This window comes from Nerophis lumbriciformis, linkage group LG26 (assembly GCF_033978685.3).
Source record: "Nerophis lumbriciformis linkage group LG26, RoL_Nlum_v2.1, whole genome shotgun sequence".
Taxonomy (NCBI): Eukaryota; Metazoa; Chordata; class Actinopteri; order Syngnathiformes; family Syngnathidae; genus Nerophis; species Nerophis lumbriciformis.
Window position 1 is genome coordinate 11,521,049 of NC_084573.2, and position 25,947 is coordinate 11,546,995.

At 42.3% G+C, this 25,947-nt stretch overlaps 1 protein-coding gene across 1 annotated transcript in view; it reads left to right on the top strand.

Annotated features, from left to right (window-relative positions):
• The window catches only part of LOC133623909 (calpain-3-like), a 77,684-nt gene that overhangs the window by 33,982 nt on the left and 17,755 nt on the right, over positions 1–25,947 (top strand). Inside the window, exons 9-13 of the mRNA XM_072916257.1 lie at positions 9,508–9,668; positions 9,763–9,929; positions 10,004–10,015; positions 20,180–20,388; positions 20,463–20,499. Of these exons, the coding sequence (XP_072772358.1) occupies positions 9,508–9,668; positions 9,763–9,929; positions 10,004–10,015; positions 20,180–20,388; positions 20,463–20,499 (586 nt within the window). The remainder of the gene's footprint in view (positions 1–9,507; positions 9,669–9,762; positions 9,930–10,003; positions 10,016–20,179; positions 20,389–20,462; positions 20,500–25,947) is intronic.

Consider the following 25,947-nt stretch of genomic DNA (forward strand, 5'->3'; position numbering starts at 1 on the left):
TTACTTCATTTAAGAATATTTTTCAACATATTGAGAAAAAAGGTCTCTTTTTTTTCTACCAAGAAATAGCACTTGTTATTAGTTAGAATATACTTATTTTAAGGTATTTTGGGTTCATTGAGGTTAGCTAATTTGACTTGTTTTGGAAAGTCTTGACAAGTCAAATTTTCTTGTTCTATTGGCAGATAATTTTGCTTAGTTCAAGTAAAATACCCCTCATTTTTGTATTTTTTTTCCTTGTTTCTGAACACTGACTTTTTGCAGTGTACTCTTAATTTTTTTTAAATAAATATGCACTATACAGTGGTCCCTCACTTATTGCTGTTAACTGATCCCAGACACAACCGTGTTATATTAATTTACGCAATGTTTTCATAGCTAGAAGATAAAATCCTGTTTAACACCTTTTAAATAGGTTTTTCAACATTATGAGAGAGAGCCCTCTCGACAGATAATAACACCCTTTAGTCACATTTACACTCTTTTAATCCAATATAGTAACGCTGCTTGAAGCTGAGCCAATCAGAGGCCCCGATACTGAACAGCGTGCTTTGATTGGTTTGGTACTGTACAACTGCAGCGCTGATATTTTTAGTTCATTTAGTCATGCTTGAAAATGATTAATTTAGTACCAATAAATGAAGAATATGCTTAAAAAAAAATATTCCCCGGTAAATTTGTGGATGACTGTCAATATATAAATACTACCGGTATTATTGTTACTGTTATTGTTAATATAGTAATGGTATTGTTGTGGTTATTATTAATAATTCAATGGTCTGTCTTGTATTTATTTTGCTTGTATTTTATTAATTAATTTATTTATTTTATAAATATATTTATATTTTATACATATTTATTTATTTATATATGCACCTTATTGCTTTTTTATCCTGCACTACCATGAGCTTATGTAACGAAATTTCGTTCTTATCTGTGCTGTAAAGTTCAAATTTGAATGACAATAAAAAGGAAGTCTAAGTCTAAGTCTGTATGGGAAAAAGTGAATTAAATACTCCTGTTTCAACATTGTGTATGGACGGACACAATCCTTGTCTAATTCATTGCCAATATTACTACTATTATTCTCACTATGTTGTGTTTTTATTCATTTATTACTAGAGATGTCCGATAATATCTGGCTGCAGATATTATCGACCGATAAATGCTTAAAAAAATGTAATATTGGAAATTATCGGTATCGGTTTCAAAAATTGAAATGTATGACTTTTTAAAACGCCGCTGTACGGAGTGGTACAGAGCAGTTGTGTTTCCCAGTCAGCAGCCCCTCCCCTCTCCCCTCTCCCCATACACAACACAGGAGTTGACGACTGCAGCATGAGAGGTTTACTGGCGACGCTTGATGACCTCATCAAACTGCCGCGAGCATAGCATAACAACAACAAGAGTGTTGTTGCCGGTGCTGTAGCCGTGGCTAACAAGTGAGCTCGCTCGGTGACTGACTAACGACACCATGTCTATGGTTTGGGATTATTTTAAAGTGTCTCTGACGGATAAAAAACTGGCAATCTGCAATGACTGCAAAAAGTAGGTTATGCGAGGAGGAACCAAGACGTCTTCCTTTAATACGAGCAGTTTGATCTCCCACCTCTTCAAGAATCATAAGGAGATACACGATGAATACAAGCGGAAGATGGATGAAAAGCAAACACTGAAAAAAGTAGTACCACACAGTTGTCGCTTAAAGGGGAACATTATCACCAGACCTATGTAAGCGTCAATATATACCTTGATGTTGCAGAAAAAAGACCATATATTTTTTTAACCGATTTCCGAACTCTAAATGGGTGAATTTTGGCGAATTAAACACCTTTCCAATATTCGCTCTTGGAGCGATGACGTCACAACGTGGCGTCACATCGAGAAGCAATCCGCCATTTTCTCAAACACCGAGTCAAATCAGCTCTGTTATTTTCCGTTTTTTCGACTGTTTTCCGTACCTTGGAGACATCATGCCTCGTCGGTGTGTTGTCGGAGGGTGTAACAACACGAACAGGGACGGATTCAAGTTGCACCAGTGGCCCAAAGATGCGAAAGTGGCAAGAAATTGGACGTTTGTTCCGCACACTTTACCGACGAAAGCTATGCTACGACAGAGATGGCAAGAATGTGTGGATATCCTGCGACACTCAAAGCAGATGCATTTCCAACGATAAAGTCAAAGAAATCTGCCGCCAGACCCCCATTGAATCTGCCGCAGTGTGTGAGCAATTCAGGGACAAAGGACCTCGGTAGCACGGCAAGCAATGGCGGCAGTTTGTTCCCGCAGACGAGCGAGCTAAACCCCTTGGATGTCTTGGCTCACACCGTCCCTTATGCCACCGAAGATGATCAAGAGAAGAATATCGACCCTAGCTTCCCTGGCCTGCTGACATCAACTCCAAAACTGGACAGATGAGCTTTCAGGAAAAGAGCACGGATGAGGGTATGTCTACAGAATATATTAATTGATGAAAATTGGGCTGTCTGCAGTCTCAAAGTGCATGTTGTTGCCAAATGTATTTCATATGCTGTAAACCTAGTTCATAGTTGTTAGTTTCCTTTAATACCAAACAAACACATACCAATCGTTGGTTAGAAGGCGATCGCCGAATTCGTCCTCGCTTTCTCCCGTGTCGCTGGCTGTCGCGTCGTTTTCGTCGGTTTCGCTTGCATACGGTTCAAACCGATATGGCTCAATAGCTTCAGTTTCTTCTTCAATTTCGTTTTCGCTACCTGCCTCCACACTACAACCATCCGTTTCAATACATGCGTAATCTGTTGAATCGCTTAAGCCGCTGAAATCCGAGTCTGAATCCGAGCTAATGTCGCTATAGCTTGCTGTTCTTTCCGCCATGTTTGTTTGTGTTGGCTTCACTATGTGATGTCACAGGAAAATGGACGGGTGTATATAACGATGGTTAAAATCAGGCACTTTGAAGCTTTTTTTTAGGGATATTGCGTGATGGGTAAAATTTTGAAAAAAACTTCGAAAAATATAATAAGCCACTGGGAACTGATTTTTAATGGTTTTAACAATTCTGAAATTGTGATAAGGTTCCCCTTTAAAGACTACGCCAAAAAAAAAAAAAAAACCACCCCAAGGCGAAAGCCCACGTTGTGGTCAGGGACAACGCATAGTCTGCCCTGCATGCGCACACTTTGCAGCTTGCAGTGAACGCAGGTGCCCTGTCTCAACGCAGCATTTCAGAAGCTCTGACTGACTGCTAGGCCAATTCAAGCACTCACCACTAGCTTGCAGCACATTTGTGTCACTCATACAAATACGTTAGAGCAGGGTAGATTGAGCCCAGTTTATAATGTCCTGTTATACAGTACACCATGCAGTCTTGCACTAAAGGAGGACTATGTTATTGTTTACTTTATTACTCTAGTATACTCTGGACAGAAGCTGTGTGCCTTCATTTTTTTGTAGCATGTTTAAAAAAAATAAAAAAATAATGCACTTAGTGAAAGTCAAAGTATAGCATAGTTGCCAACTCTCCCGGATTTTCCGGGAGACTCCCGAAATTCAGCGCCTCTCCCGAAAATCTCCCGAAATTCAGGCGGAGCTGGAGGCCACGCCCCCTCCAGCTCCATGTGGACCTGAGTGACGTGTCGACAGCCTGTTTTCACGTCCGCTTTCCCACAATACAAACAGCGTGCCTGCCCAATCACATTATAACTGTAGAATGATCGAGGGCGAGTTCTTGGTTTCTTATGTGGGTTTATTGTTAGGCAGTTTCATTAACGTCCTCCCAGCGCGGTAACAACACACAACAACAGCAGTCACGTTTTCCTCTACCGTAAAGCAGTTTGTCTGCCGTAAACAGCAATGTTAAACAGGACAATACTGCCATCTACTGTACATGCATATGTGACAATAACATCTACGGCTTTTAGAGAGTGTAGTGCACAACTGCGCACACAACAAGGAGACGAAGCAGAATGCATCATCAGAGAGGGTGTTCAGCATGGTTAGAAAAATAGTGACAGAGAATAGAACAAGGATGGACAATTCAACCCTTAACTCAACAATGAGTAGATGAGTGTTATGTATGTGTATATGTGTAAATAAATGAACACTGAAATTCAAGTATTTCTCTTTTATATATATATATATATATATATATATATATATATATATATACATATATATATATATATATATATATATATAATATATATAATAAAATAAATATATATATATATAGCTAGTATTCACTGAAAGTCAAGTATTTCTTATATATATATATATATATACATGAAATACTTGACTTGGTGAATTCTAGCTGTAAATATACTCCTCCCCTCTTAACCACGCCCCCCCCTCCGAAATAGGAGGTCTCAAGGTTGGCAAGTATGAAGTATAGTATTTCCCATAGTTGAAGTGGGTATCAGGATTATCTCGAGGAGAGCATGTCCCAAATTCCAAGCTGCTGTTTTGAGGCATGTTAAAAAAAAATAATGCACTTTGTGACTTCAATAATAATTTTGGCAGTGCCATGCTGGCATTTTTTTTCCATAACTTTAGTTGATTTATTTTGGAAAACCTTGTTACATTGTTTAATGCATCCAGCGGGGCATCACAACAAAATTAGGCATAATAATGTGTTAATTCCACGACTCTATATCTGTATCAGTTGATATCGGAATCGGTAATTAAGAGTTGGACAATATCGGGATATCGGCAAAAAAGCCATTATCGGACATCTCTATTTATTGCTGATGTTTAATTTTGGAATTAATTTTTAAATACTGTATTTTCCAGACCATAAGGCGCACTGGATTATAAGGCGCTCTGCCGATGAACTGTCTATTTTTGATCTTTTTTCATTAAAGGAGTCATATCATTATTTTTTTTTCTTTTTCTAAATGTAAAAGACTTCCTTGTGGTCTACATAACATGTAATGGTGATTCTTTGGTCAAAATGTTGCATAGATGATGTTTTACAGATCATCTTCAAGTCGCTCTCTGACAGTCATAGTACATTCATTCTGAAGCACAGTACAATCTATCAAGCGGTGTGGCTTCATAGCTTACCAAAGTTGTACTAAAACATTTTGATAGATTTTTGAGCGCCATGTGTAGTGATCTATATTTTCAATACAACATATAAAATGTTGGTGTTGTTGACTTGAGTCATATTGCAGTCTGGTCTCCACGTATCTCTTGTGTGTGAATGCCATCATAGTCCAGTCTACACGTATCTCTTATGTTTGATTGCCATCTACTGGTTACACTTATCATTTCACCATCTACCAAATAAAATAGCTTTGAGGTCGGTAAGCAAAATCAGATTAATTCCGTACATTAGGCGCACTGTCCAGTTTTGAAGGGAAAAAAAGGGATTTTAAGTGCGCCTGTATGTTTTGTATTATTTTTAGATGGCATTAATTTTAGTTATTCTCCAGTGTGGACGCCTCAATCCTCAGATTACATTTTTTTACTGGTGTAAAGCGCTTTGTGCTGCAACTTGCCTGTGCATGAAGGTAAGAGCAGAGGAGGGGGGCTCTGTATCTACGTGCATGAGAACTGGTGCAACAACGGGACAATCACTGAACAGCACTGTTGCCCGGACGTGGAGTACATGTCTGTTAGATGTCGGCCTTTTCTTCTCCCGAGAGAGCTGTCTGTTGTTATCATCACGGCTGTGTATATTCCACCGGACGCCAAACTAAACACAACGCTCTCTCTTCTGCTGAACACCGTCAACGAACAGCAGCGGGCCCACCCCGACGGTGTTCATATCATAGCAGGGGATTTTAATAAGGCCAATCTGAAGACTGTACTCCCTAAGTTCTACCAGCACGTGAAGTGTTCTACAAGGGGCAAGAACACCCTGGACCACGTGTATACCAACATAAAGCACGCGTACAGAGCTACACCCCTCCCCCAGCTTGGACAGTCAGACCATCTTTCCCTCCTGCTCTCTCCTACCTACACCCCCATCAGACGCCAGGCCAGGCCTATCACAAAGACTGTTATGACCTGGCCTGACGATGCACTCCCCAAACTTCAGGACTGCTTCCAACACACAGACTGGGACCTCTTCCAACAACAGGAGCTGGAGACAGCCACAGGAACGGTGCTGGACTACATAAAGTTCTGCATCGGGAATGTGACTGTGGAAAAAACCATCCGGGTTTACCCCAACAAGAAACCCTGGATGACCAGCCAGGTCCGCACACTCCTCAGGGCCCGCGACGCAGCCTTCAGGTCAGGGGACAGGGCACTGTACAGTGTTGCTAGAGCCGACCTGAAGAGAGGGATTAAAAAAGCAAAGGCGGACCACAGGAGGTGCATAGAGTCCCATCTGTCCAGCAAAAACTCACGGGAGGTGTGGCGGGGCATTCATGACATCACGAACTTCAGAGGCTGCAATATGACAACTGCGGATCAGAGTGCGACACTGGCAGAGGAGCTTAACTGTTTCTTTGCCCGTTTCGAAACCCCCCAGCGACACTCATCTGCTCCAGCCCTGCCCCCGCCCCCACCGGGCTCCGGCGCCACTCCACTCACTGTACAGGAGCACAGTGTCAGACGAGTGCTCCTGGCTGTGAACCCCAGGAAGGCTACCGGACCAGACGGAGTACCTGGAAAGGTGCTCAGGACGTGCTCCCCCCCTCACCAGGATCTTCAACCTCTCCCTGGCTCAGGCAGTCATCCCATCCTGCCTGAAGTCATCTACAATAATCCCGGTGCCGAAGAAGTCTCCCATCACCAGCCTGAATGATTACCGACCAGTGGCCCTCACTCCGGTAATCATGAAGTGCTTCGAGCGACTTGTTCTCCAGCACATCAAGGACCATATCCCTCCAGACTTCGACCCCCACCAGTTCGCATACCGGGCGAACAGGTCCACAGAGGACGCCATCGCTGTTGCTCTCCACTCTGCTCTGAACCACCTGGAGCAGCAGCAGAGCTACGTCCGGATGCTCTCTGTGGACTATAGCTCTGCCTTCAATACAATAATCCCGGACAGACTCTGCAATAAACTGGACACTCTTGGCCTCCCCCCTCTCACAAACGCCTGGATAAGGGACTTCCTAACGGACCGACCCCAGAATGTGAGACTTGGCCCGCACCTCTCATCCTCCCGCACGCTGAGCATCGGCTCCCCACAGGGCTGTGTGCTGAGCCCCCTCCTCTACTGCCTTTACACCCATGACTGCAGTCCGGCCCACAGTGACAACCTTACCGTCAAGTTCGCCGACGATACCACAGTGGTCGGGCTCATCTCCAGGGGTGACGAGGCTGCCTACAGAGAGGAGGTCCTGAAGCTGACGGCCTGGTCTTCGGAGAACAACCTCGCTCTCAACACCAGCAAGACCAGAGAGATCATCGTCGACTTCAGGAGGAGCAGCACCGACCCTGCCCCCCTCTACATCAACGGCGAGCGTGTAGAGAGGGTCCACACCTTCAGGTACCTTGGAGTCCACATCTCTAATGACTTCTCCTGGACAGTCAACACCACATCAATCATCAAGAAGGCTCAGCAGCGGCTACACTTCCTTAGAGTCCTCGGGAAGTACAACCTGAAGCCTGACCTGCTGCTGACCTTCTACCGCTCGTCCATCGAGAGCCTGCTGACCTACTGTATTACGGTATGGTACGGCAGCTGCTCTGCAGCAGACAGGGAGAGGCTGCAAAGAGTGGTCAAGACGGCTCAGAAGATCATCGGCCGCCCTCTCCCCTCTCTGACGGACATCTACACCTCCCGCTGCCTCAACAGAGCCAGTGCCATCATCAAGGACAGCACCCACCCTGGCTCTGACCTGTTCCACCTGCTGCCCTCTGGGAAGCGCTACAGGTGCATTAAAACCAAAACAAACAGGCTAAAGAACAGCCTCTTCCCCAGGGCCATAACCATCCTGAACGGACTGCCCCATTATCCCTCATAACTGCCTTCTCTTCGGTGCAATAACCCATTCCACCAACCACCCTGTTTTTGTTTTTGTTTTTTTTCATGTATATATTCATTTCACACCATATTCATTGCACTTCTACATTTTTTATATTTTTATATATTTGCACATTGTTTTTCTAGCATGCACACATCGCACTGTATGGAATGGCCTCAATCTCGTTACCTTGCGTAATGACAATAAAGCTGATTCTGATTCTGATTCTGATTCTGAAAAGTGCTATATACAAAACCCAAAACCAGTGAAGTTGTCACGTTGTGTAAATGGTAAATAAAAACAGAATACAATGATTTGCAAATCCTTTTCAACTTATATTCAATTGAATAGACTGCAAAGACAAGATATTTAACGTTCGAACTGGTAAACTTTGTTATTTTTTGCAAATATTAGCTCATTTGGAATTTGATGCCTGCAACATGTTTCAAAAAAGCTGGCACAAGTGGCAAAAAGGACTGATAAAGTTGAGGAATGCTCATCAAACACTTATTTGGAACATCCCACAGGTGAACATGGGCTCAGGAACACTTCAGAAACCCACTGTCAGTAACTACAGTTGGTCGCTATATCTGTAAGTGCAAGTTAAAACTCTACTATGCAAAGCAAAAGTCATTTATCAACAACACTCAGAAACGCAGCCGGCTTCGCTGGGCCCGAGCTCATCTAAGATGGACTGATGCAAAGTGGAAAAGTGTTCTGTGGTTGACAAGTCCACATTTCAAATTGTTTTTGGAAACTGTGGACGTTGTGTCCTCCGGACCAAAGAGGAAAAGAACCATCCGGATTGTTATAAGCGCAAAGTTCAAAATCAGCATCTGTGATGGTATGGGGGTGTATTAGTGCCCAAGACATGGGTAACTTACACATATGTGAAGGCACCATTAATGCTGAAAGGTACATACAGGTTTTGGAGCAACATATGTTGCCATCCAAGCAACGTTATCATGGACGCCCCTGCTTATTTCAGCAAGACAATACCAAGCCACGTGTTACGACAGCGCGGCTTCGAAATAAAAGAGTGCGGGTACTAGACTGGCCTGCCTGTAGTCCAGACCTGTCTCCCATTGAAAATGTGTGCCGCATTATGAAGCCTAAAATACCACAACGGAGACCCCCGGACTGTTGAACAACTTAAGCTGTACATCAAGCAAGAATGGGAAAGAATTCCACCTGAAAAGCTTCAAAAAATGTGTCTCCTCAGTTCCCAAACGTTTACTGAGTGTTGTTAAAAGGAAAGGCCATGTAACACAGTGGTAAAAATGCCCCTGTGCCAACTTTTTTGCAATGTGTTGCTGCCATTAAATTCTAAGGTAATGATTATTTGCAAATAACAAATACGTTTCTCAGTTCGACTCATTAAATATTCTGTCTTTGCAGTCTATTCAATTGAATATAAGTTGAAAAGGATTTGCAAATCCTTGTATTCTATAGTTATTTACCATTTACACAACGTGCCAACAAATAAAGTTTGATTGCTAAGTGGTCAATGTGATTATGCAAAGCCATTATAAGCCAATGTGTCGGGAGAATATAAGGCAATGTTACCTGGATCATCCCTGAAGAAAGCTTCCTCCCACCCAGGATGTCCTTTGTCGACTTCAAGAAGAACTTCACCAAACTGGAGATCTGCAACCTGACCCCCGACACGCTACAGGGCGACGAGAGGCACAGCTGGACGGTGTCGGTCAACGAGGGGCGCTGGGTGCGAGGCAGCTCAGCCGGTGGCTGCAGAAACCACCCAGGTAAGGGAGGAAAAAAACACTGTTAAAAAGTTCTCTCTTAGACAAAACTACCACTTATTGTCAGAATCAATTCACGCTGTTTTGTGCTTGACAGACACATTTTGGACAAACCCTCAGTATCACCTGCAGCTCTATGAGGACCAAGACCCCGAGGACCCGCAGGACTTCTGCACCGTGGTCGTGGCTCTCATGCAGAAAGGTCGTCGCATGCAGAAGCGCATCGGAGCCAGGTTCCTCACCATCGGGTTTTCCATCTATGAGGTAAGACATCATGTGACGCCGTCTCAACCGCTCTCTTTGGATACGTTTACCGTCCTGTTTTGTTTGCCTTACAGGTGCCAAAAGAGGTACGGCCATCATGGAGGAGCAAGTTTGTAATACTGTTCAACATCTTACTTACTGGACTTACATTTCCAGAAAGCTAAGGACCACACTGCAAAAACTGAAATCTAAGTAAGATTAAATATCTCAAATAAGGGTGATATTTGCTTATTTTCTGTCTGATAAGATAATTCTTCTCACTAAGCAGATTTTATGTTAGAGTGTTTTACTCGACTGCGGATGTTGTGGATCGACGGGGAGAATACTTCGAAGACTTCCTCAATCCTACCAGCACGTCCTCCTATGAGGAAGCAGTGCCTGGGGAGTCTGTGGTGGGCTCTCCTATTTCTGGGGCTGAGGTTGCCGAGGTAGTTAAAAAGCTCCTCGGTGGCAAGGCCCCGGGGGTGGATGAGAACCGCCCGGAGTTCCTTAAGGCTCTGGATGTTGTGGGGCTGTCTTGGTTGACCAGACTCTGCAACATTGCGTGGACATCGGGGGCGGTACCTCTGGATTGGCAGACCGGGGTGGTGGTTCCTCTCTTTAAGAAGGGGAACCGGAGGGTGTGTTCTAACTATCGTGGGATCACACTCCTCAGCCTTCCCGGTAAGGTCTATTCAGGTGTACAGGAGAGGAGGCTACGCCGGATAGTCGAACCTCGGATTCAGGAGGAACAGTGTGGTTTTCGTCCTGGTCGTGGAACTGTGGACCAGCTCTATACTCTCGGCAGGGTCCTTGAGGGTGCATGGGAGTTTGCCCAACCAGTCTACATGTGCTTTGTGGACTTGGAGAAGGCATTCGACCGTGTACCCCGGGAAGTCCTGTGGGGAGTGCTCAGAGAGTATGGGGTAACGGACTGTCTTATTGTGGCAGTTCGCTCCCTGTATAATCAGTGTCAGAGCTTGGTCCGCATTGCCTGCAGTAAGTCGGACACGTTTCCAGTGAGGGTTGGACTCCGCCAAGGCTGCCCTTTGTCACCAATTCTGTTCATAACCTTTATGGACAGAATTTCTAGGCGCAGTCAGGGCGTTGAGGGTATCTGGTTTGGTGGCTGCAGGATTATGATGTGGTCCTGATGGCTTCATCTGGCCAGGATCTTCAGCTCTCACTGGATCGGTTCGCAGCCGAGTGTGAAGCGACTGGGATGGGAATCAGCACCTCCAAGTCCGAGTCCATGGTTCTCTCCCGGAAAAGGATGGAGTGCCATCTCCGGGTTGGGGAGGAGATCTTGCCCCAAGTGGAGGAGTTCAAGTACCTCGGAGTCTTGTTCACGAGTGGGGGAAGAGTAGATCGTGAGATCGACAGGCGGATCGGTGCGGCGTCTTCAGTAATGCGGACGCTGTATCGATCCGTTGTGGTGAAGAAGGAGCTGAGCCGGAAGGCAAAGATCTCGATTTACCGGTCGATCTACGTTCCCATCCTCACCTATGGTCATGAGCTTTGGGTCATGACCGAAAGGACAAGATCACGGGTACAAGTGGCCGAAATGAGTTTCCTCCGCCGAGTGGCGGGGCTCTCCCTTAGAGATAAGGTGAGAAGCTCTGTCATCCGGGGGGAGCTCAAAGTAAAGCCGCTCCTCCTCCACATCAAGAGGAGCCAGATGAGGTGGTTCGGGCATCTGGTCAGGATGCCACCCGAACGCCTCCCTAGGAAGGTGTTTCGGGCACGTCCGACCGGTAGGAGGCCACGGGGAAGACCCAGGACACGCTGGGAAGACTATCTCTCCCGGCTGGCCTGGGAACGCCTCGGGATCCCCCGGGAGGAGCTGGACGAAGTGGCTGGGGAGAGGGTAATCTGGGCTTCCCTGCTTAAGCTGCTGCCCCCGCGACCCGACCTCGGATAAGCGGAAGAAGATGGATGGATGGATGTTTTACTTGTTTTAAGTGTTTTGGTCCTAAATGATCTCAGTAAGATATTACAGCTTGTAGCTGAGATTTGATGACCTATATTGAGTAAAACATGCTTGAAACTAGAATATCAACTGATGCAAAGCTGTGTCATCAACACTCACAAGTATAAACTACGTTTTTAAAGTAATCATTTCTTACTTCAAGCATGAAAAAAAAAAAAATCATGACTTTGACACAATCGTGTCTCATAATTAAAACAGATGACAGCCAAATGGACTTTGCTGTTTTATTTTTAATTAAACAATATAATATATGTACTCATATAGTAGTATAGTTGGCACAGTACAGTAAACTGACAGTTAATATTTAAACATTTAACATTTCAAACAATTTTGCACAGAAATAGTTCATGCACATTCAGGTAAATTCTTCAAAATTACAATGAAAAAATTTTTGGCCGGGGGCCGGGCTGTATATATGCGCACTAATTGAATGAAAGAGCTCGCACTTGGCGCGATAATGTCATGTTATCCATGGAAAAATGCATTTTTAGACAATATGATTTGCCTGAGCGACTAGGAGACCCCGAGAGTAACAAGCGGTTGCCTTGTTGCCTTTCCATTAAGAACAATAAATTAGTTTTTAGTATAAGTTTGCTGGTTTCAAAAAATGTAATGCCGAGCGCATATCATTATGTCAAGATAAAGGCACTAGCATTTACTTCATTTAAGAATATTTTTCAACATATTGAGCAAAAAGGTCTCTTTTTTTTCTACCAAGAAAAGGGCACTTGTTATTAGTGAGAATATACTTATTTTAAGATATTTTTGGGTTGAGGTTAGTACATTTTATTTATAAAGCGCTTTTCACAGATAAAATCACAAAGTGCTGTACAAAACATAGGTGAAGTTAAACCATACTTGCCAACCTTGAGACCTCCGATTTCGGGAGGTGGGGGGATGGGGAGTGGGGGCATGGTCGGGGGGGGGGGGTCGTGGTTAAGAGGGGAGGAGTATATTGACAGCTAGAATTCACCAAGTATTTCATACATACATATATATATCATACTTGCCAACCCTCCCGGATTTTCCGGGAGACTCCCGAAATTCAGCGCCTCTCCCGAAAACCTCCCGGGACAAATTTTCTCCCGAAAATTTCCCGAAATTCAGGCGGACCTGAGTGACGTGTCGACAGCTTGTTTTCACGTCCGCTTTCCCACAATATAAACAGCGTGCCTACCCAATCTCGTTATAACTGTAGAATGATCGAAGGCGAGTTCTTGGTTTCTTATGTGGGTTTATTGTTAGGCAGTTTCATTAACGTCCTCCCAGCGCGGCAACAACACACAACAGCAGTCATGTTTTCGTCTACCGTAAAGCAGTTCGTCTGCCGTAAACAGCAATGTTGTGACACTCTTAAACAGGGCAATACTGCCATCTACTGTACATGCATATGTGACAATAACATCTACGGCTTTTAAAAAGTGCAATGCACAACTGCGCACACAACAAGGAGACGAAGCAGAATGCATCATCAGAGAGGGTGTTCAGCATGGTTAGAAAAATAGTGACAGAGAATAGAACAAGGATGGACAATTCAACCCTTAACTCAACAATGAGTAGATGAGTGTTATGTGTGTGTATATGTGTAAATAAATGAACACTGAAATTCAAGTATTTCTCTTATTTATATATATACATGTATATATATATATAAAATAAATATATATATATATATATATATATATATATATATATATATATATATATATATATATATATATATAGCTAGAATTCACTGAAAGTCAAGTATTTCTTATATATATATATATATATATATATATATATATATATATATATATATGAAATACTTGACTTGGTGAATTCTAGCTGTAAATATACTCCTCCCCTCTTAACCACGCCCCCGCCCCAACCACGCTCCGGCTGAAAATTGGGAGATTTTCGGGAGAATATTTGTCCCGGGAGGTTTTCAGGTGAGGCGCTGAATTTCGGGAGTCTCCCGGAAAATTCGGGAGGGTTGGCTAAAAAGAGAAGTTTTCAAATGTTTCTTAAAAGTTTCAACACAGTCAAGATCACGGAGGGACTGGTGCAAATTGTTCCAGAGTCTAGGAGCTATAGCCTGGAATGCCAGGTCTCCACGGGTTTTAAAACGAGTTTTGGGGATTTTTAGAAGACCCTGGCCTGAAGACCGAAGGCTGCGCCCTGAAGAGTAGGGGCATAGCAAGTCAGTGATGTACTGAGGGGCCCCACCATGCATTGCACGGAATGTCAGGACTAAAATCTTAAACTCAGTGCGGAATGAAGGTTAGCTAATTTGACTTGTTTTGGAAAGTCTTGACCAGCCGAATTTTCTTGTTTTATTGGCAGATAATTTTGCTTAGTTCAAATAAAATTGCCCAAATTTTTGTTTGTTTTTTTCTTGTTTTTGAATGCACACTGCAAAAAGTCAGTGTCAAAAACAAGGAAAAATAAATAAATAATTAGGGGTATTTAATTGAACTAAGCACTTTTCTTGGTAGAAAAAAAAATTAGACCTTTTTGCTCAATATGTTGGAAAATATTCTTAAATGAAGTAAATGCTAGTGCCATTATCTTGACATAATGATATGCGCTCGGCATCAGGATTTTTGTTCTCATGCTTGAAATAAGAAATGATTACTTTAAAAAAGTAGTTTTATACTTGTGAGTATTGATGACACAGCTTTGCAACAGTTGATATTCTAGTTTCAAGCATGTTTTACTCAATATAGGTCATCAAATCTCAGCAACAAGCTGTAATATCTTACTGAGATCATTTAGGACCAAAACCCTTAAAACAAGTAAAACACTAACATAAAATCTGCTTAGTGAGAAGAATTATCTTATCAGACAGAAAATAAGCAAATATCACCCTTATTTGAGATATTTCATCTTACTTAGATTTCACTTTTTGCAGTGCAGGACATCTCCAGTCACTATAGTCTTATTTTTGGTCTATTTATTCTGTCAGAGTTACAGGAGCGCTCTGCCATTTTTAAGGACCTTCTGCAAAAAAACCTAGTCTCTATGACAACACTCGAGTGTTTTTAAGAATCTGCTGTAAAAATGTGAGTATCACAAGTTTTTTTGAACTAAACTTGTGGGCCCCACCAGTTGAAATGATGAAAAAAAGAGAGGACCTAAAATGGAACCTTGAGGAACACCACTAGTACAACTCGGAAGTACTGAAAGAATCTGAAGTAAACAAACTACAGCAACAACTTTGTTACGTAAATCATATTACGAAAAAAAACAAGTGTAACTGACAAAAAGGAGAGGACTTAAAGAGGTGCCTTGAGGACCGCCTCAGTTATGTAAATTTCAAAATTAGAGATGTCCGATAATGGCTTTTTTGCCGATATCCGATATTGTTAATTACCGATTCCGATATCAACCGATACCGATATATACAGTCGTGGAATTAACACATTATTATGCATAATTTTGTTGTGATGCCCCGCTGGATGCATTAAACAATGTAACAAGGTTTTCCAAAATAAATCAACTCAAGTTATGGAAAAAAATGCCAACATGGCACTGCCATATTTATTATTGACGTCACAAAGTGCTTTTTTTTTTTTAACATGCCTCAAAACAGCAGCTTGGAATTTGAGGAGGTTGAGGTGGGCGGGGTTGAGGTGTGGGGGGCGGGGGGGTGTATATTGTAGCGTCTCGAAAGAGTTAGTGCTGCAAGGGGTTCTGGGTATTTGTTCTGTTGTGTTTATGTTGTGTTACGGTGCGGATGTTCTCCCGAAATGTGTTTGTCATTCTTGTTTGGTGTGGGTTCACAGTGTGGCGCATATTTGTAACAGTGTTAAAGTTGTTTATACGGCCACCCTCAGTGCGACCTGTATGGCTGTTGACCAAGTATGCAGGGCATTCAATTGTGTGTGTGAAAAGCCGTAGATATTATGTGACTGGGCCGGCACGCAAAGGCAGTGCCTTTAAGGTTTATTGGCGCTCTGTACCGGTATTTCTCCCTACGTCCGTGTAAAAAAAAGTCAGCAATTTTACTTTTTGAAACCGATAATTTCCGATATTACATTTTAAAGCATTTATCGGCGGATAATATCGGCAGTCCGATATTATCGGACATCTCTAGTTCCTTATGTCAATGCAAGGATCTGCCAATGTGTTTACAGTGGTCCTCGTCCCGCTATACAACAGGAGCACTCTAATCTTTTTAGAAATTTGCTGCTAAAATGTTAAGTCTCTCAAGTTTTGAACAATAACATCTTGGCCTTTCTGGATGCTAACTCACAAAATTTGGCGGTACAGTACTGACAGACACGGCACCGGAGTCAAGCGTACAGGTTTAACATGGTTTTAATGATATAGATCAACAAAAGCTTTCTCCCTAATAGAACGTGACTTATTAGTCACGTCCGTATCCTCTCTCCCCCTCTGCTACCGGCCACTTACTGTTAAAGACAACAGATGATTAGATTAACACGTACCACCTGTGAAATCTAATCACCTGCCAGCTGTGTCTCGCCGTCAGCACATGCCCCGCCCCTGCCCGATGGCGCTCCTCCTCAGCACCCTGGACAGCGGCGGTGACTTTTGCTCCTACAAGCAGCGCTGACTACACCTCCCCCCACAAGTACATTATTTTTTTCACCACAGCACCGTCTGCTGCATTTGAAGTGCAATTGCATCCAAAAGTGCAACAATAACCTGAGTTTATAAAAGACCCAAAAAAAGGTAAAATACAAGATTTCTTTAATTAGTTTTTCTGATAAACCCATTATGGATCCCTTATTTTTTAGCATGTATTATATTTCATATATAATACAGTACAGGCCAAAAGTTTGGACACACCTTCTCATTCATTGTGATTTATTTATTTTCATGACTATTTACATTGTAGATCAGGGGTCCCCAAACTTTTTGACTCCGGGGCCGCATTGGGGTAAAACAATTTGGCTGGGGGCCGCACTATATATAATATATATATATTATATGTAATGTGTGTGTGTGTGTGTGTGTGTGTGTGTGTGTGTATATGTAAATGTGTGGGTATATATATATATATATATATATATGTATATATATATATTCCTCACGCACTAATTGACTTAAAGAGCGCACTTGCTGCATGTCATGTTATCGATGGTAAAATGCATTTTTAGACAATATGATTTGCCTGAGTGGCTAGGGGACGGTAGAAAATGGACTAGTAAGGACACATTAAAAAAAAAAATTAATAAAAAAATCAAATATATATATATATATATATATATATATATATATATATATATACATATATATATATGCTGCCAAATACCGGTATATATATATATATATTTTTTTTTTTAACTTGGGACTTCCCGCGGGCCGGATTTTGGACGCTGGGGGGCCGTATCCGGCCCGTGGGCCGTAGTTTGGGGACCCCTGTTGTAGATTGCCACTGAAGGCATCAAAACTATGAATGAACACATGTGGAGTAATGTACTTTAAAAAAAAAGGTGAAATAACTGAAAACATGTTTTATATTCTAGTTTCTTCAAAATAGCCACACTTTGCTCTGATTACTTTTTCGCACACTCTTGGCATTCTCTTGATGAGCTTCAAGCACACCTGTGAAGTGAAAACCATTTCAGGTGACTACCTCTTGAAGCTTATCGAGAGAATGCCAAGAGTGTGTACCGGTAATCGGAGCAAAGGGTGGCTATTTTGAAGAAACTAGAATACAAAACATGCTTTCAGTTATTTCACTTTTTTTTTGTTAAGTACATAACTCCACATGTGTTCATTCATAGTTTTGATGCCTTCAGTGACAATCTACAATGTAAATAGTCATGGAAATAAAGAAAAGGCATAGAATGAGAAGGTGTGTCCAAACTTTTGGCCTGTACTGTATGTATTTTTCATAGTAATAATTATTGTACTTTGGAAAATTACACATGACTCATACTGTATAACAATATATTCTTATAAATGTATTAAAGTTAAAGTTAAAGTACCCATGATTGTCACACACACACTAGGTGTGGCGAAATTATTCTCTGCATTTGACCCATCACCCTTGATCCCCCCCTGGGAGGTGAGGGGAGCAGTGAGCAGCAGCGGTGGCCACGCCCGGGAATCATTTTTTGGTGATTTAACCCCAATTCCAACCCTTGATGCTGAGTGCCAAGCAGGGAGGTAATGACTTCCATTTTTATAGTCTTTGGTATGACTCGGCCGAGATTTGAACTCACAACCTACCGATCTCAGGGCGGACACTCCAACCACTTGGCCACTGGTATTAGGCTTCAAAAACATTTTTATCATGATATATAGAGATGAAAAATACTGAAGTATTCCATTCTGTTTGTAGTAGGCCTACTAAAATGTATATAAATATTAGGGCTGTCAAAATAATGAGTTAACTGATGTGATTAACAAAAAAAAAAAAAAATCGCAATAATCATTCATATATGCAGATCGTGCAATTTATTTTGAGGGCACATGCTCCTGCTTAAACGCAAATAGTTATCTGATAGGTGTGTGTTGTTGTAAGGTCAGTGCAAAAATGAGTGAGGAGACGGCAACTTGTGATTAATCATGCTTAATCCACACTCAAAAGTGTGATTAGTCTGATTAAAAAAATATCACTTGGCATCATTAATAAATATATAACATAATGAATCTACTATAAATATATGTAGAAGTAATAAATGTTATATAAAGTTCATAAGCAAACAAGAAACCATTACAACAGGGTTAAAGTACATACAAACCCCGTTTCCATATGAGTTGGGAAATTGTGTTAGACGTAAATATAAACGGAATACAATGATTTGCAAATCATTTTCAACCCATATTCAGTTGAATATGCTACAAAGACAACATATTTGATGTTCAAAGTCATAAACTTTTTCTTTTTTTTTTTGCAAATAATAATTAACTTCGAATTTCATGGCTGCAACACGTGCCAAAGTAGTTGGGAAAGGGCATGTTCACCACTGTGTTACATGGCCTTTCCGTTCAGTAAACGTTTGGGAACTGAGGAGACACATTTTTTAAGCTTCTCAGGTGGAATTCTTTCCCATTCTTGCTTGATGTACAGCTTAAGTTGTTCAACAGTCCGGGGGTCTCCGTTGTGGTATTTTAGGCTTCATAATGTGCCACACATTTTCAATGGGAGACAGGTCTGGACTACAGGCAGGCCAGTCTAGTACCCGCACTCTACTATGAAGTCACGTTGATGTAACACGTGGCTTGGCATTGTCTTGCTGAAATAAGCAGGGGCGTCCATGATAATGTTGCTTGGATGGCAACATATGTTGCTCCAAAACCTGTATGTACCTTTCAGCATTAATGGCGCCTTCCCAGATGTGTAAGTTACCCATGTCTTGGGCACTAATACACCCCCATACCATCACAGATGCTGGCTTTTCCACTTTGCGCCTATAACAGTCCGGATGGTTCTTTTCCTCTTTGGTCCGGAGGACACGACGTCCACAGTTTCCAAAAACAATTTGAAATGTGGACTCGTCAGACCACAGAACACTTTTGCACTTTGTATCAGTCCATCTTAGATGAGCTCAGGCCCAGCGAAGCCGACGGCGTTTCTGGGTGTTTTTGATAAACGGTTTTCGCCTTGCATAGGAGAGTTTTAACTTGCACTTACAGATGTAGCGGCGTACTGTAGTTACTGACAGTGGGTTTCTGAAGTGTTCCTGAGCCCATGTGGTGATATCCTTTATACACTGATGTCGCTTGTTGATGCAGTACAACCTGAGGGATCGAAGGTCACAGGCTTAGCTGCTTACGTGCAGTGATTTCTCCAGATTCTCTGAACCCTTTGATGATATTACGGACCGTAGATGGTGAAATCCCTAAATTCCTTGCAATAGCTGGTTAAGAAAGGTTTTTCTTAAACTGTTCAACAATTTGCTCACGCATTTGTTGACAAAGTGGTGACCCTCGCCCCATCCTTGTTTGTGAATGACTGAGCATTTCATGGAATCTACTTTTATACCCAATCATGGCACCCACCTGTTCCCAATTAGCCTGCACACCTGTGGGATGTTCCAAATAAGTGTTTGATGAGCATTCCTCAACTTTATCAGTATTTATTGCCACCTTTCCCAACTTCTTTGTCACGTGTTGCTGGCATCAAATTCTAAAGTTAATGATTATTTGCAACAACAAAAAACATCAAATATGTTGTCTTTGTAGCATATTCAACTGAATATGGGTTGAAAAGGATTTGCAAATCATTGTATTCCGTTTATATTTACATCTAACACAATTTCCCAACTCATATGGAAACAGGGTTTGTAGATAAGTCTTTCCCACTCCATTTCCTCTACAGATGTGCGGCCAGAATAAACATCTGCAGAAGGACTTCTTCCTGTTCACCGCCGCCAAGGCGAAATGCGAAAATTACATCAACTTACGGGAGGTGACGGAGCGCTTCAGGCTCCCCCCGGGAGAGTACGTGGTCATCCCCACCACCTTCCAGCCTCATCAGGAGGGAGAGTTCATTCTCAGGGTGTTCTCCGAGAACAGGAACACGTCAGAGTAAGGCCGTGGTATCACCTTGGTCTGCTACTGAAACCACATCGAGTTCATGTTGGTGAATGCGTCTTTCTCAGGGAGGCAGAGAACACCATCGGGTCGGATCATCTGCAGGTTTGTCACATTGTCCTTGCATGATGGATGAAACTTTCATATTGCCGTGAAAAAAGTTTGGAAACCACAAAAAAACCAAAGCCAGTGAAGTTGGCGCGTTGTGTAAATCCTAAATAAAAACAGAATACAATGATTTGCCAATCAGCGAAGCCGTCGGCGTTTCTGGGTGTTGTTGATAAATGGCTTTGGCTTTGCATAGTAGAGTTTTAACTTGCACTTACAGATGTAGCGACCAACTGTAGTTACTGACAGTGGTTTTCTGAAGTGTCCCATGTGGTGATATCCTTTACACACTGATGTCGCTTTTTGATGCGGTTAAAGTTAAAGTAGCAATGATTGTCACACAGACACACTCGGTGTGGCGAAATTATTCTCTGTATTTGACCCATTACCTTTGATCACCCCCTTGGAGGTGAGGGGAGCAGTGGGCAGCAGCGGTGACCGCGTCCGGGAATAATTTTTTGGTGATTTAACCCCCAATTCCAACCCTTGATGCTGAGTGCCAAGCAGGGAGGTAATGGGTCCCATTTTTATAGTCTTTGGTATGACTCGGCCGGGGTTTGAACTCACAATCTATTGATCTCAGGGGGGACATGAGCAACGTTCCCTCTAAGGTGCGCACCTGCGCAATGTTCACGCGTCCTCTGCGCACAGCAAATGTATGTCGCGCAAAAAATCAAATCCCACTCTAAACAAAATAATAACAGGTGACGAAAGGCGGCCACAACAGATAAAACAATGTTTGTCAACACGGTTAAATTATTGTAACGTCTGTGGAGACACTTTAAGGAGGACAGGAATTCCATCGGTCCCTTTATTTAGTGAAATTGTTTGTCGGCCATAACCACACCAAAACAATGTGTAAAATACTTTTATCTAGCAAAACTGGTCGTTATCTACCGTACAAACCAAGCCAAAAGCAACTCTTTGTCATCTGTTATATCAACAGCAGCCGCTTGCTCTCTCTCACTTGCACCAACACATACACTATGGCAGGGGTCGGCAACCTTTACCAGTCAAAGAGCCATTTTGACCAGTTTCACAAATTAAAGAAAACAATGGGAGCCACAAAAATCTTTTGAAATTTAAAATGAAATAACACTGCATACAAAGTTTTTTTTTTGCTTTGTGCTGTTATTGCGGCCCGCGGGTTTTACATGAATGGCGCTTGACAACGTCATACTTGTTAACCCTCCCGAATTTTCCGGCAGACTGCGAATTTCAAGGCAACTGTTTTCTCGAACGTGCCGTGATGGTACAGCATTTTGCGCCCATTACAACCAGCGTGCCGGCCCATCCACACGTTTTTTTGATGCTTCTGTTTGCTGACGTATGTGACAGCAAGTCATACTTGGTCAACAGCCACACAGGTTACACTGACGGTGGCGGTATAAAAAACTTTAACACTCTTACTTATAATGCGCCACACTGTGAACCCACACCAAACAAGAATGACAAACACCTTTCGGGAGAACATCTGCACCGTAAAACAACATAAACACAACAGAACAAATACCCAGAATCCCATGCAGCCCTAACTCTTCAGGGCTACATTATACACCCCCGCTACCAAACCCCGCCCACCTCAACCAACGCACAGAGGGGGTGGGGGGGGGGGGGGGGGGGGGGGGTTTGGTGGTAGCAGGGGTGCATAATGTAGCCTGGAAGAATCAGGGCTGCATGGGATTCTGGGTATTTGTTCTGTTGTGTTTATGTTGTGTTAAGGTGCAGATGTTCTCCCGAAATGTGTTTGTCATTCTTGTTTGGTTTTGGTTCAAAGTGTGGCGCATTATTAGTAAGAGTGTTAAAGTTGTTTTATATGGCCACCGTCAGTGTAACCTGTGTGGCTGTTGACCAAGTATGCCTTGCTGTCACTTACGTGTGCGAGCAGAAGATGCATATAACAAGAGGCTGGGCTGGCACGCTGTTTGTACAGATTGTAGAGGGCGCTAAATGCAGTACCATCATGGCACGCCCTTATTATTATTGTAAGGGTGAAAATCGGAGAATATCAATCCCGGGAGATTTCTGCGAGAGGCACTGAAATCCGGAAGTCTCCCGGGAAAATCGGGGGGGTCGGCAAGTATGCAGCTGAGCCGCATCAGAGTGCACTATGGCAATTAGCCACTGCTGCGTTTATGGCCACACAAAAAGTTGGACAACTCCAACACTACACGTAAAGTGTACATTTCAGGTCGTTTTACTATGACTCCTTAATCAGTGTGCTTATTCTACTGTCATTTGTTAAGAATGTTATTTTTGTGGATATTAATCATGAAATGATGTTAAAGGACTACATAATTGCTAATAAAAATATTTATTTTACGGACAGAAAGTTAATAAACACTTCATCTCATGAATCTTTTATGGGGAACTAAATGTGATCTCTGAAAGGGGTACACAGTCTTTCCAAAGCAGGACCCCCACCCAGACATAAAATACTATAGTGCATAGCTGATTAAAAAAAACAATATCTAAATGGGCCAAATCACATATATTAGAAAATAATCTTTTGAAATTGACTAGTCACTTGATTATAATAATAAGACATTTAAATTGTTATGTCAGGTTTGAGACAAATGTGCTGCTGGTATGGCCACAGTGTGCACGTCTGTATTCCACTGAATGCTCAGTGTTTGTGTGTTTTCTCACACACATGAACAATTAGAGGGAACATTGGACATGAGTAGTACCGCCTGGGGGCTTGAAGGTCATGGGCATTCAATGTTGGTTTTTGGTGAGTTCTCCAGATTCTCTGAACCTTTTGATGTAATTACGGACCATAGATGGTGAAAACCCTAAATTTCTTGCAATAGCTCGTTGAGAAATGTTGTGACCCTCGCTCCATCCTTGTTTGTGAATGACTGAGCATTTAACGGAAGCTGCTTTTTTACCCAATCATGGCACCCACCTGTTCCCATTTAGCCCGTTCACCTGTGGGATGTTCCAAATAAGTGTTTGATTAGCATTCCTCAACTTTATCAGTCTTTTTTTGCCACTTGTTTGAGCTTTTTTTAAACTTGTTGCAGGCATCAAATTCCAAATGAGCTAATATTTGCAAAAAATAACAAAGTTTACCAGTTCCAACATTAAGTATCTTGTCTTTGCAGTCTATTCAATTGAATATAAGTTGAAAAGGATTTGCAAATCATTGTATTCTGTTTTTATTTACCATTTGGTTTCGGGGTTTGTAATTGTCATGCAGTATTTCCATTCCTTAATATTGACATCTTTCCTCTTTTGTTACGCCATACCCTCCTGAGAACCAGCGTCGTCTGCATTGGACATATTTCACGAATATAACACAAATGTCCACTGCAGTGGACACGGACTCTCAGGAGAATATGGTCAGACTCTGATACAAAGACTCAGAATAATCCAAAAGCAGCTGGAAATTGCATTACTCCATAGCATAGAAGTATAAAAATACAATAACATGAGAAAAAGAGCACCAAAAGCTTGTTGTCCATTTTGTGTTGATCAATAATATTACGCTAGCAAGTACCGGTAAGCAAACAAGACCAAAACTTTAATGTTTCATTGAGAATATAGAACATTATACACGGCGCTCAAAAATCTTTCAAAAATGTTTTAGTACGACTTTGGTAAACTACGAAACTGCACCGCTTGATGGATTGTCGGAGCATTACGACCACTGCAGTCAGACGTACTGTGCTTCAATACAGGAGTGTTACTATGGTTTGTGTATAAGGACCCCAAAATGGCACCTATTAGGAGACATATTATTTGGCGTTTTGTTTAGTATTATTATGGTAAACCAACTTTTTTTACCTTCTGTTATATATACAGTGGGGCAAAAAAGTATTTAGTCAGCCACCAATTGTGCAAGTTCTCCCACTTAAAATGATGACAGAGGTCTGTCATTTTCATCATAGGTACACTTCAACTGTGAGAGACAGAATGTGAAAAAAATCCAGGAATTCACATTGTAGGATTTTTAAAGAATTTATTTGTAAATTATGGTGGAAAATAAGTATTTGGTCAATAACCAAAATTCTACTCAATACTTTGTAATATAACCTTTGTTGGCAATAACAGAGGTCAAACGATTACTATAGGTCTTTACCAGGTTTGCACACACAGCAGCTGGTATTTTGGCCCATTCCTCCATGCAGATCTTCTCGAGAGCAGTGATGTTTTGGGGCTGTCGCCGAGCAACACGGACTTTCAACTCCCTCCACAGATTCTCTATGGGGTTGAGGTCTGGAGACTGGCTAGGCCACTCCAGGACTTTCAAATGCTTCTTACGGAGCCACTCCTTCGTTGCCCGGGCGGTGTGTTTGGGATCATTGTCATGCTGGAAGCTTTCATCTTCAAAGCTCTGACTGATGGAAGGAGGTTTTGGCTCAAAATCTCACGATACATGGCCCCATTCATTCTTTCCTTAACACGGATCAGTCGGCCTGTCAACTTAGCAGAAAAACAGCCCCAAAGCATGATGTTTCCACCCCCATGCTTCACAGTAGGTATGGTGTTCTTAGGATGCAACTCAGTATTCTTCTTCCTCCAAACACGACGAGTTGAGTTTATACCAAAAAGTTCTATTTTGGTTTCATCTGACCACATGACATTCTCCCAATCCTCTGCTGTATCATCCATGTGCTCTCTGGCAAACTTCAGACGGGCCTGGACATGCACTGGCTTAAGCAGGGGGACACGTCTGGCACTGCAGGATTTGATTCCCTGTCGGCGTAGTGTGTTACTGATGGTAACCTTTGTTACTTTGGCCCAGCTCTCTGCAGGTCATTCACCAGGTCCCCCCGTGTGGTTCTGGGATTTTTGCTCACCGTTCTCATGATCATTTTGACCCCACGGGATGAGATCTTGCGTGGAGCCCCAGATCGAGGGAGATTATCAGTGGTCTTGTATGTCTTCCATTTTCTGATAATTGCTCCCACAGTTGATTTTTTCACACCAAGCTGCTTGCCTATTGTAGATTCACTCTTCACAGTCTGGTGCAGGTCTACAATTCTTTTCCTGGTGTCCTTCGACAGCTCTTTGGTCTTGGCCATAGTGGAGTTTGGAGTCTGACTGTTTGAGGCTGTGGACAGGTGTCTTTTATACAGATAACAAGTTCAAACAGGTGCCATTAATACAGGTAACAAGTGGAGGACAGAAGAGCTTCTTAAAGAAGAAGTTACAGGTCTGTGAGAGCCAGAGATCTTCCTTGTTTGAAGTGACCAAATACTTATTTTCCACCATAATTTACAAATAAATTCTTTAAAAATCCTACAATGTGAATTCTTGGATTTTTTTTCACATTCTGTCTCTCACAGTTGAAGTGTACCTATGATGAAAATTACAGACCTCTGTCATCATTTTAAGTGGGAGAACTTGCACAATCGTGGCTGACTAAATACTTTTTTGCCCCACTGTATATATATATATATATATATATATATACATATATATTTAATACATTAACAA